Source organism: Taurulus bubalis (assembly GCF_910589615.1).
Source record: "Taurulus bubalis genome assembly, chromosome: 3".
Lineage (NCBI taxonomy): Eukaryota > Metazoa > Chordata > Actinopteri > Perciformes > Cottidae > Taurulus > Taurulus bubalis.
This window is the reverse complement of record NC_136591.1, coordinates 41,312,275-41,324,691: the sequence shown is the minus strand read 5'-3', so window position 1 is coordinate 41,324,691 and position 12,417 is coordinate 41,312,275. Positions and strand designations below refer to the sequence as shown.

The following is a 12,417-nucleotide window of genomic DNA, read 5'->3' as shown; positions in this document are numbered from 1 at the left end:
CATGTCTCCTCTTCATTTCTCCTCCCTCTTTCCTCTCTCCTCCTCCACCCTCCTATATCTCTCAGGCACTCAGCCGCCGTGGGACAGGGAGGACCAGTCCTACTGGTTTGTCTGTTGGAGAGAGGGAGTGACGTCATCCTGTTCAGGACTGGAACGACGTGACAGGACGGCTCGTGAGAAGCCGCCTCTCTTCCTCACGCGTTCCTTTTCCCCACAGAGGAATTTAAAGCTGCTTTATTTTACATGTCAGGACATATAAAAGCCGCATGGGTTTCTGGAGGGACGGCTGTTCGAACCCCGCTGCCGGCAAAACATAATCTAATCTGTTTCTGATTGGACGACGGTTATCAGAGATCACGTGATCGCATGTGTAAAGAAAAACATTCAGCATTAACAGCCGACTCGCTTCAGAAGCACACCTGGAGCACACCTGGAGAACGAGGACACCTGGAGTACACCTGGAAAACGAGGACACCTGGAGCACACTTGGAGAACGAGGACACCTGGAGCCCACCTGGAGAACGAGGACACCTGGAGCACACCTGGAAAACGAGGACACCTGGAGCACACCTGGAAAACGAGGACACCTGGAGCACACCTGGAGAACGAGGACACCTGGAGCCCACCTGGAGAACGAGGACACCTGGAGCACACCTGGAAAACGAGGACACCTGCAACACACCTGGAGAACGAGGACACCTGCAGCACACCTGGAGAACGAGGACACCTGGAGTACACCTGGAGAGCACGCAGCAGACAGGTAACAGCTGCTCTGCCTCTAACTCACCTTTAGTTTGAAGTTGGATGTCACGGCTTGAGTTCTGTGTCTGGTGAGATGTTCCTGACCTCTTGTGTTCGTGTTCGTGTTAAAAAGGAGAAACACGTTCAGCTGTAGATTGATGTTACAAAAATACAAGGTTCTATTAATACATTATATCAAATGTATTAATACATTATGTATTAATACATTATGTATTAATACATTATGTATTAATACATAATGTATTAATACATTATGTATTCATACATAATGTATTAATACATTAATACATGAGATGTATGTATGTTCATTTCATTGTTTATGAAGTCGATCCTTCAGTCGTTTTGTTGAAGTAAAACATAAATCTGGTTCGCTGATAACGCAAAAACACAACACAAGTTGTGAACAATCCTATTTTTGCCAACTATGTTCGTATATATAACGTTTTATTATGATACAACACGTTGTATACATTCTGGTTAAGCAGTATATTCGTTGCAGATTCCCTCCCTCTGCTTGTGAAGAGTTTTGCATGTGTTTAGGTTATTTGGTTAGAGTGAAGCCTAGTGTGTGTGTGTGTGTGTGTGTGTGTGTGTGTGTGTGTGTGTGTGTGTGTGTGTGTGTGTGTGTGTGTGTGTGTGTGTGTGTGTGTGTGTGAGAGAGAGAGAGCTCTCAGGGTGTGGAGAGCAAACTGCTGGCAGACATCTTAATAATGCCAGAATTGTTTGTGAGAGCGGCGCTGCGCTTCATCGAGAAGAGGATCCAGGACACGGAGCGAGACACCGGCTCAAACCGGTCGTGCCGGTTAGCAAACTGTTTCCCGGACAAATGAATCACGAACATTTGCTTCATAGTTTGCAAAAATATAAACGTTCACAACTTGTGTTTTGTTTTTGCGTTTCTTTCGTGAACAGCGAACCAGATTTATGTTTTACTTCAACAAAACGAGTGAAGGATCGACTTCATGAACAATGAAATGAACAATAATGAAATAGTCTGTGTATATGTGTGTCACAGGTAGATGATGATGATGAAGATGATGAAGATGATGATGATGATGCTAATGATGGCTGCGCTCCTCCTGACGGAGACGTCTCCCTTGCTGCGCCCTTCAGGTAAAAATGAACAAAGTAAGCGTACGGGGACTTGAACCGCTGACCTTCTGGGTGAAGGTGTTTAAATACCTGTGATGTACCACGTGTCCTCAGGGGCGCAGCGGGCCTCTCCGTGCCCACAGAGGTGGCTCCTCTCTGGGCAGAGGTGCCTCGCCGTCTACCCCGTGTGGAGCTCCTGGGCCGATGCCGAGGTATGGAGCATGAAACACCTTTTATGTATCTGAACATATGAACCATGGTTTAACGTGTGTGTGTGTGTGTGTGTGTGTGTCTGTGTCTGTGTGTGTGTGTGTGTATGTGTGTGGGTGTGTGTGTGTAGTTTGTGTGCACTCAGAAAGGAGGTAACCTGGCGTCTCTCCACACAGAAGAGGAGGCGCTGCTCCTCCGTCAGGCGGCTCACCTGCACCCTCAGGTGTGGCTGGGCGGACACCAGCAGGTAAAGATGTGGTGATTAAATCTTCTTCTGTTCAAACAAACACAAAGAATGTTACGCCCTAAAGCGGCCATGTTCAGGAGCAGTGATGCAGGAAGTTGTGTGTGTAGTGTGTTTAGTGTGTTTAGTGTGTTTAGTGTGTGTTTAGTGTTGAGTGCAATCCAACTAAACAGAATAACACCGTCAATGTAATTACGGTATTATACTGTAATGTGAGGTTTACAGTGTAATACTGTAGCTAGCCTACCAGTATACATATGAATATATATGTATATATGTGTGTATACATGTGTGTGTATATACAAATATCTCCATGAAGGGTTCATCATGAAAGATGACGTATCTGGTGTACTTACTAAAGTACTACAGTTGTTATATAAATGTATGTAGTGAAATAGCAAGTACACCATTTCCCTCTGAGATGTATTGCAGTAGAAGTACACGCTTAAAAACTTTCTTTCCGCTCAGCAGAATGGCTCTTGGTCTTGGAGCGACGACTCCCCCTTCAGGGCCAGTGGTTCGACCAATCAGAGCCAGGGAGAGGCCAAAGAGGGCGGGGCTTGCATGGCAATGACACCAAAAAGTAAATAAAGAACATGGAAATAAAGGATTATTCGTGTTAATAGATTAAGTATTATAGTATATTAACAGTGTTTAATAGAATTTTACTAAACATTTTGTTCGTATTGCAAAATACTTAATTATTGATTGTTAATTTAAATGAAATGTGCGTGTTTTGTGCTCAGGTGTAGAGCTCAGCAGCGCCCCCTGTGGTGAGCTCAGGTTCTTCATCTGCTCCACCAGAGTCGGGTCAGCTCCCAGTGACAGGAAACCAGTCAAGCCAGGTGAGACATTACTGGTTGTTGTCACTGTACATATGTTACCAGTAAAAAGTACTTTATATGAATACGTTATACTTCTCCTCCAATACACCTCAGAGGTACATATTGTACTTTGTACATTGATCTTAAATAATTGTATGGATTGATGTGGATTAAAGCTAAAAACATGATCAGATATGATAGTGAACCATGTTTCTGCTTAATCAGGATTTTTACTTTCCCAGTGTGGTCATAGTACTTTTCCTGCAGGAAGGCGTGGTAGTACTTCTGCAGGAAGGCATGGTAGTACTTCTCCTGCAGGAAGGCGTGGTAGTACTTCTCCTGCAGGAAGGCATGGTAGTACTTCACCTGCAGGAAGGCGTGGTAGTACTTCTCCTGTAGGAAGGCGTGGTAGTACTTCTCCTGCAGGAAGGCGTGGTAGTACTTCTCCTGCAGTAAGACGTGGTAGTACTTCTGCAGTAAGGCATGGTAGTACCTCTCCTGCAGTAAGGCGTGGTAGTACTTCTCCTGCAGGAAGGCGTGGTAGTACTTCTCCTGCAGGAAGGTGTGGTAGTACTTCTCCTGCAGGAAGGCATGGTAGTACTTCACCTGCAGGAAGGCGTGGTAGTACTTCTCCTGCAGTAAGACGTGGTAGTACTTCTCCTGGAGGAAGGCATGGTAGTACTTCTCCTGCAGTAAGACGTGGTAGTACTTCTCCTGCAGTAAGACCTGGTAGTACTTCTCCTGCAGTAAGGCGTGGTAGTACTTCTCCTGCAGTAAGACGTGGTAGTACTTCTCCTGCAGTAAGACCTGGTAGTACTTCTCCTGCAGTAAGACGTGGTAGTACTTCTCCTGCAGTAAGACGTGGTAGTACTTCTCCTGCAGGAAGGCGTGGTAGTACTTCTGCAGGAAGGTGTGGTAGTACTTCTCCTGCAGTAAGGCGTGGTAGTACTTCTCCTGCAGGAAGGCGTGGTAGTACTTCTCCTGCAGTAAGACATGGTAGTACTTCTCCTGCAGTAAGACGTGGTAGTACTTCTCCTGCAGTAAGACGTGGTAGTACTTCTCCTGCAGTAAGACGTGGTAGTACTTCTCCTGCAGGAAGGCGTGGTAGTACTTCTCCTGCAGTAAGTTGTGGTAGTACTTCTCCTGCAGCAAGACGTGGTAGTACTTCTCCTGCAGTAAGGCGTGGTAGTACTTATGCAGGAAGGTGTGGTAGTACTTCTCCTGCAGGAAGGCGTGGTAGTACTTCTCCTGCAGTAAGACGTGGTAGTACTTCTCCTGCAGTAAGACCTGGTAGTACTTCTCCTGCAGTAAGGCGTGGTAGTACTTCTCCTGCAGTAAGACGTGGTAGTACTTCTCCTGCAGGAAGGCGTGGTAGTACTTCTGCAGGAAGGTGTGGTAGTACTTCTCCTGCAGTAAGGCGTGGTAGTACTTCTCCTGCAGTAAGACGTGGTAGTACTTCTCCTGCAGTAAGGCGTGGTAGTACTTCTGCAGGAAGGTGTGGTAGTACTTCTCCTGCAGGAAGGCGTGGTAGTACTTCTCCTGCAGTAAGACGTGGTAGTACTTCTCCTGCAGTAAGACCTGGTAGTACTTCTCCTGCAGTAAGGCGTGGTAGTACTTCTCCTGCAGTAAGACGTGGTAGTACTTCTCCTGCAGTAAGACCTGGTAGTACTTCTCCTGCAGTAAGGCGTGGTAGTACTTCTCCTGCAGTAAGACGTGGTAGTACTTCTCCTGCAGGAAGGCGTGGTAGTACTTCTGCAGGAAGGTGTGGTAGTACTTCTCCTGCAGTAAGGCGTGGTAGTACTTCTCCTGCAGGAAGGCGTGGTAGTACTTCTCCTGCAGTAAGACATGGTAGTACTTCTCCTGCAGTAAGACGTGGTAGTACTTCTCCTGCAGTAAGACGTGGTAGTACTTCTCCTGCAGGAAGGCATGGTAGTACTTCTCCATTTGTTTTGGACACTTGCCAGTAACCCTTCAACACGTCAAATTTACTGACATACTTTGCTGCAGCCACCTGGTCAATACAATCATCCATGAGGTAATGTAAAATAATCTGGCTTTGTTATATTATTGACTTTTCAAAAATCTGAACAGAACATGGATGTCTTATCACTCTTGTAACCAACAAACATGGAGACGCCCTGCTTGGTGACAAAGGCACTGCCATGTCCTTATCAACCATTTACTTTATCTCAGCCTCCAAAGTTTTACGCTTCTCGGAAGAAACTAGATAAAATGCTGACAAATAGGCTGGGAACACGCTGCCGGGTGCTAGCAGGTACGGTTAGCAAATACTGGCTACCAGGCCACGCACGGGGTAGTACTTCTCCTACAGGAAGGCGAGTTAGTATTTCTCCTCATGGTAGTACTTCTCCTGCTTTAAGGCGAGGTAGTACTTCTCCTGCTTTAAGGCGAGGTAGTACTTCTCCTGCAGGAAGGCGTGGTAGTACTTCTCCTCATGGTAGTACTTCTCCTGCTTTAAGGCGAGGTAGTACTTCTCCTCATGGTAGTACTTCTCCTGCTTTAAGGCGAGGTAGTACTTCTCCTGCAGGAATGCGTGGTAGTACTTCTCCTCATGGTAGTACTTCTCCTGCTTTAAGGCGAGGTAGTACTTCTCCTCATGGTAGTACTTCTCTGCTTAAAGGCGAGGTAGTACTTCTCCTACAGGAAGGCATGGTAGTACTTCTCCTGCTTTAAGGCGAGGTAGTACTTCTCCTACAGGAAGGCGAGGTAGTAATTCTCCTACAGGAAGGTGAGGTAGTACTTCTCCTATAGGAAGGTGTGGTTGTACTTCTCCTACAGGAAGGCGAGGTAGTACTTCTCCTACAGGAAGGCGAGGTTGTACTTCTCCTACAGGAAGGCGAGGTTGTACTTCTCCTACAGGAAGGCGAGGTAGTACTTATCCTACAGGAAGGCATGGTAGTACTTCTCCTGCTTTAAGGCGAGGTAGTACTTCTCCTACAGGAAGGCGTGGTAGTATTTCTCCTACAGGAAGGCGAGGTAGTACTTCTCCTACAGGAAGGCGAGGTAGTACTTCTCCTACAGGAAGGCAAGGTAGTACTTATCCTACAGGAAGGCATGGTAGTACTTCTCCTGCTTTAAGGCGAGGTAGTACTTCTCCTACAGGAAGGCGTGGTAGTATTTCTCCTACAGGAAGGCGAGGTAGTACTTCTCCTACAGGAAGGCATGGTAGTACTTCTCCTGCTTTAAGGCGAGGTAGTACTTCTCCTACAGGAAGGCGTGGTAGTATTTCTCCTACAGGAAGGCGAGGTAGTACTTCTCCTACAGGAAGGCGAGGTAGTACTTCTCCTACAGGAAGGCGAGGTAGTACTTCTCCTACAGGAAGGCAAGGTAGTACTTATCCTACAGGAAGGCATGGTAGTACTTCTCCTGCTTTAAGGCGTGGTAGTACTTCTCCTACAGGAAGGCGAGTTAGTACTTCTCCTACAGGAAGGCGAGGTAGTACTTCTCCTACAGGAAGGCGTGGTAGTACTTCTCCTACAGGAAGGCGTGGTAGTACTTCTCCTACAGGAAGGCGAGTTAGTACTTATCCTACAGGAAGGCGTGGTAGTACTTCTCCTGCTTTAAGGCGTGGTAGTATTTCTCCTACAGGAAGGCGTGATAGTATTTCTCCTACAGGAAGGCGTGGTAGTACTTCTCCTACAGGAAGGCGATTTAGTATTTCTCCTACAGGAAGGCGAGGTAGTACTTCTCCTACAGGAAGGCGTGGTAGTACTTCTCCTACAGGAAGGCGTGGTAGTACTTCTCCTACAGGAAGGCGAGTTAGTACTTCTCCTACAGGAAGGCGTGGTAGTATTTCTCCTACAGGAAGGCGTGGTAGTATTTCTCCTACAGGAAGGCGTGGTAGTACTTCTCCTACAGGAAGGCGTGGTAGTACTTCTCCTACAGGAAGGCGAGTTAGTATTTCTCCTACAGGAAGGCGTGGTAGTACTTCTCCTACAGGAAGGCGAGTTAGTACTTCTCCTACAGGAAGGCGTGGTAGTATTTCTCCTACAGGAAGGCGAGTTAGTACTTCTCCTACAGGAAGGCGTGGTAGTATTTCTCCTGCAAGAAGGCGTGGTAGTACTTCTCCTGCAGGAAGGCGTGGTAGTACTTCTCCTGCAGCAAGGCGTGAGAACCCTGCGCCCTGCTCTCTGTCTTGCAGGCCTCGTCCCCGGTGTGAGCCTGTTTGACGTGGTCTGGAGCTCCAGCGCCTCGCTGGCGGACGAGATCCTCCACTCGTCCTCCTTCGTCTGGCAGCTCCGCTCCGGGAAGCTGACGCAGCGCTGCTACGACAGCTTCCTCCAGCAGGAGGCGCTCTACCTGCGCCGAGTCAGCAGCATGCTGGAGGTCAGAGGTCACCGGGGGTTTGATACCCATTCCTGTGTTCCCATCCCTTTATCTCACTCTCGAACCTGAACCCTCCGGTACTTCTAAATAGTTTTTCCAGCTCCACAAGTATTTTCTTCTGTTTTCTTTTTCTTCTGTCACGAAAATATTCTTCTTCTGTTGGGTGAAATATTCAGATTTTGAAAGTAAACTGCTGAAGATCGGGATGAAATAAAACTCTTAACTCAGCTTTTAAAAGTATTAGTACAACGTAGTTGTTTGAATTACTGAAGATTATATTAATTTCGTCAATTTTTTTCAATTTTCTGTTTTTGAGATTATATTGAGATAACATGTGTGTATTATTTTTACATTAAATAATACACAATAATAAAAAAATACAAATGTATTTTTTCGCAGTAAGAAAGTACACATTTGACATTTTTAAACACACTTTTTCAAACACTATCCAGCTATTTTCCTTCTGAAAACTCATATTTTGACACTTGTTTTGATGTAGTTTTTTGTGAGGTACTTGTAGTTCTCTGTGAAGACGTCCTCTGTCTCCCGGTGGAGGTTAACTGGTGGGACTGGTTTTATGTTTTGATGGTTCTATGGTTTGATGACATCATCGTCCTGCAGGTCGTGGTTGGCGGTCTGGAAGCCGACGAGGTGACGTCTCTGTTGCTGGACACGCTGAAGCAGTACAGGAACCAGGTACTACTGTATTTATGTACTTCAGGACAAAGTACATGTGTATGTGTGTATTTACCAGCGTTGTTGATGTCTTTATGTTAGCTTCACATTCATCAAACACTTGATACTTTTATCACTGTTACCACAGCCTCATACACATTTCAACATAAAACATCAGAAGATGCAATTGAAACTCACTTTAAGTCATTTAGGAGGAAACACATGTGAAACAGAATAAAACGGTAAAAAATAGATTAAAATTGTAGGGATGAATTTAAAATGTTAAATGTTTTCTTCTTCTTCCTCCTCCTGCTGCTCTTCCTCCTCCTCCCCCTCTCGTCCTGCATCTCCTCCTCTTCCTCCTCCTATCCCTCCTCTTCTTCCTCCTCCTCCTCCTCCTCTTCCTCCTATTCCTCCTCTTCCTCCTATTCCTCCTCTTCCTCTTCCTATCCCTCCTCTTCTTCCTCCTCCTCCTCCTCTTCCTCCTATTCCTCCTCTTCCTCTTCCTATCCCTCCTCTTCTTCTTCCTCCTCCTCCTCCACCTGCATCTCCTCCTCTTCTTCCTCCTCCTCCTCTTCCTCCTCTCCTCCTGCATCTCCTCCTCTTCTTCTTCCTCCTATCCCTCCTCTTCTTCTTCCTCCTCCTCCTCCTCCTCCTCTTCCTCCTCCCATCCCTCCTCTTCCTCCTCTCCTCCTGCATCTCCTCCTCTTCTTCTTCCTCCTATCCCTCCTCTTCTTCTTCCTCTTCCTCCTCCTCCTCTTCCTCCTCCCATCCCTCCTCTTCTTCCTCCTCCTCCTCTCCTCCGTCCTCTTCCTCCTCCTCCTCTTCCTCCTTCTATCCCTCCTCTTCTTCTTCCTCCTCCTCCTCCTCCTCCTCCACCTGCATCTCCTCCTCTTCTTCCTCCTCCTCCCTCCTCCTCTTCCTCCTCTCCTCCTGCATCTCCTTCTCTTCCTCCTCTCCTCCTGCATCTCCTTCTCTTCCTCCTCCTATCCCTCCTCCTCTTCTTCTTCCTCCTCCTCCTCGTCTTTCTCCTCCTCTTCCTCCTATCCCTCCTCTTCTTTCTCTTCCTCCTCCTCCTCCTCATCCTCCTCCTCCTCCTCCTCCTCCTCCTCCTCCTCCTCCTCCAGAGCCTCCTCACCCTCCTCCCCCCCCATCCCCCGCAATGGGCCCTGTCCTCCCTCCTGTCGTTTCACCAGGTGGTCCTGAAGGATCCGGTCTACCTGCTGGTGGCGCTGTCGGCCCGGTCCGTCCTGCGTGACTTCCTGTCCAGGGAGCTGTTGCCAGGCGCCCGGCCGGTCTCCGGGTCAGAGGTCAAGGTCGGCCGCCTCCTCCAGGAGTGGAACAGAAACACTTGGACACGCAGGTAGAGAAAAACTACCTCAGCATAAAAAAATACTTCAAAACAAGTTTTTCCTTTTTTTTATATAATTCAGTGATTATTAATTGTGCATGCCGGACGCACAATTTATAATCACTGAATTATATATATAAATATTTTTAAATATATATATATAGATATATTATATAGATATAATATTTTTATTTTTTGATGAACAATTGGAATTATATTTTATATGTTTATTTAAAATGTATATTTTACATAAAAAAATATTTATTTATTTTTAATATTTGTATCCCTTGTATACTGGTGGAAGAAGTACTCACAACAAGTAATTACGCACACCTTTCCTCTATTTAAACTGAATTTTAGTTTATTAATGCTGCTTTTTCCACAAAAAAAAAAGATGTATATTGTTTTATTTGTTTATTCATAATTTGTTGAATGTTTTCCTAAAACCTCAGCTTTAAAATAATACGTTTCCCTCCGGCGCTCAGAAACACTACCGCTTCTGTCCACAGGGGTCGCCAAAGATCACCGCAAACTTTTATAAGTCTTCACTTTTCCTTTTCCGGTGTGGTATTGCTACTATTACAGTAGAGGAACGCTTCTTGTCGACCTCTGACCTCTGACCTCTGACCTCGTTACAGGTACAGGAAGCTGCTGGAGGAGCGGCAACATCACATGGACGTGTACAAGGCCGTCAACGTCTTCAGAGATCACATGACCAACCAGAGGAGCCTCCACAAGGCGTAAGAACAAGTGTGTGTGTGTGTGTTTGACGCTCACTAACGTGTGTGTGTGTGTGTCGCTCACTAGCGTGTGTGTGTGTGTGTGTGTGTGTGTGTGTGTGTGTGTGTGTGTGACGCTCACTAACGTGTGAGTGTGTGTGTGTGTGTGTGTGTGTGTGTGTGCACTGCAGGATCTGTGATGAAGAGGATGCTACATGATGAAGAGGAGGAAGACGAGGAGGTGAGAAGGTGAGTCATCGCACTGCAAAAAAATATTCATAAAAAAAAAATACAAATCATAAATTTAAAAATGTACTTGAGTAAAAGTACTAGTACTAATGCTTCTGGTCGTATAGTAGTAGTAGTGGTGGTAAAACATGTTGGTAGTAGTTTAGGTAATAAGTACAACTTAGAAATACAATTGAGGCAGTATGAGCAGTAGTAATGCTAGTAGTAGCAGTAGAAGTAGTTCCTAAAATATTGGCGGTAGTATTATTATTATGAATTCTAATATATTATAAAGTACTATTCCTTATATATTATACATTTAATTATATTTCTATATATTTGTTATAGTTTATCAGATAAATCTGTGTACTTTCTGTGTTTTTCCAGACTAAGCACCGAGACGGGATGAAGGCTCCTTGTGTCGTTTCGTCTGTGAATAAAGTTTAAATAAAGTTTTTGTTGAGATTGTATTGTTGTAATAAAGGTTCCTCAGTTTAAAGCTCCCTGGTGTCGTCACTCTCACGCGGTCTCTGTCTCCCCCTGCAGGCCGAGACCGGCACTGCATGCAAATACACGGCATTTAAAATACACAACACTACTGTAGTATTTCATCTGGTACTACTGATACTACTGTTGAAATTACTACGACTACCACTACTTAAACGTACTACATCTATTATAACTACCACTACTTGTTAAACTCCTCTTCCTAGTACTACTACTTGTACTATCTCTATTATAACTACCACTACTTCTTAAACTACTCCTCCTAGTACTACTACTTGTAGTACCTATATTATAACTCCTCTTCCTAGTACTACTACTTGTACTACCTCTATTATAACTACCACTACTTCCTAAACTCCTCCTCCTAGTACTACTACTTGTACTACCTCTAATATAACTACCACTACTTCTTAAACTACTCCTCATAGTACTACTACTTGTACTACCTCTGTTATAACTATCAGTACTTCTGCTACTCCTACAACAGCTGTACTTATACACAAATACTATTTCTGTTTAAACACATATTACTACTTCAAATAGAATGAATGAAGTAGTAATAATAATAATAATCCAGATACTTAAATAATAGTACTGTACTCCACTATCACTGTACTGGTTTCTACTGACTGTGTACTGGTGTATACTAATGGTCTACTGGTTTCGACTGACTGTGTACTGGTTTCCACTGACTGTCTACTGGTTTCTACTGACTGTGTACTGGTTTCTACTGACTGTGTACTGGTTTACACTGACTGTGTACTGGTTTCTACTGACTGTCTACTTGTTTCCACTGACTGTGTACTGGTTTCTACTGACTGTGTACTGGTTTCTACTGACTGTGTATTGGTTTCTACTGACTGTGTACTGGTTTACACTGACTGTGTACTGGTTTCTACTGACTGTGTATTGGTTTCTACTGACTGTGTACTGGTTTACACTGACTGTGTACTGGTTTCTACTGACTGTCTACTTGTTTCCACTGACTGTGTACTGGTTTCTACTGACTGTGTACTGGTTTACACTGTCTGTCTACTGGTTTCTACTGACTGTGTACTGGTTTCCACTGACTGTGTACTGGTTTCTACTGACTGTGTACTGGTTTCCACTGACTGTCTACTGGTTTCTACTGACTGTGTACTGGTTTCTACTGACTGTGTACTGGTTTCTACTGACTGTGTACTGGTTTCCACTGACTGTCTACTGGTTTCTACTGACTGTGTACTGGTTTCTACTGACTGTGTACTGGTTTCCACTGACTGTCTACTGGTTTCTACTGACTGTGTACTGGTTTCTACTGACTGTGTACTGGTTTCCACTGACTGTCTACTGGTTTCTACTGACTGTGTACTGGTTTCTACTGACTGTGTACTTGTTTCTACTGACTGTGTACTGGTTTCTACTGACTGTGTACTGGTTTCTACTGACTGTCTACTGGTTTCTACTGACTGTGTACTG

At 45.1% G+C, this 12,417-nt stretch overlaps 1 protein-coding gene across 2 annotated transcripts; it reads left to right on the top strand.

Moving 5' to 3' along the window:
- Positions 1 to 206: 206 nt before the first annotated feature.
- LOC306733600 (uncharacterized protein) lies at positions 207 to 10,951 on the top strand. Of its 2 annotated transcripts, none has more exons than XM_079214869.1 (12): positions 207 to 760; positions 1,778 to 1,875; positions 1,969 to 2,066; positions 2,195 to 2,311; positions 2,780 to 2,891; positions 3,055 to 3,153; positions 7,295 to 7,479; positions 8,101 to 8,175; positions 9,282 to 9,517; positions 10,144 to 10,245; positions 10,416 to 10,473; positions 10,840 to 10,951. In XM_079214869.1, exons 2-11 carry the CDS (start codon positions 1,782 to 1,784, stop codon positions 10,441 to 10,443), a joined length of 1,146 nt encoding a protein of 381 aa, XP_079070995.1. In that variant the 5' UTR covers positions 207 to 760; positions 1,778 to 1,781; the 3' UTR covers positions 10,444 to 10,473; positions 10,840 to 10,951. The 2 variants fall into 2 exon arrangements, with proteins under 2 accessions (XP_079070995.1, XP_079070994.1); XM_079214868.1 differs by having other exon boundaries at positions 2,777 to 2,891.
- Positions 10,952 to 12,417: the final 1,466 nt, after the last annotated feature.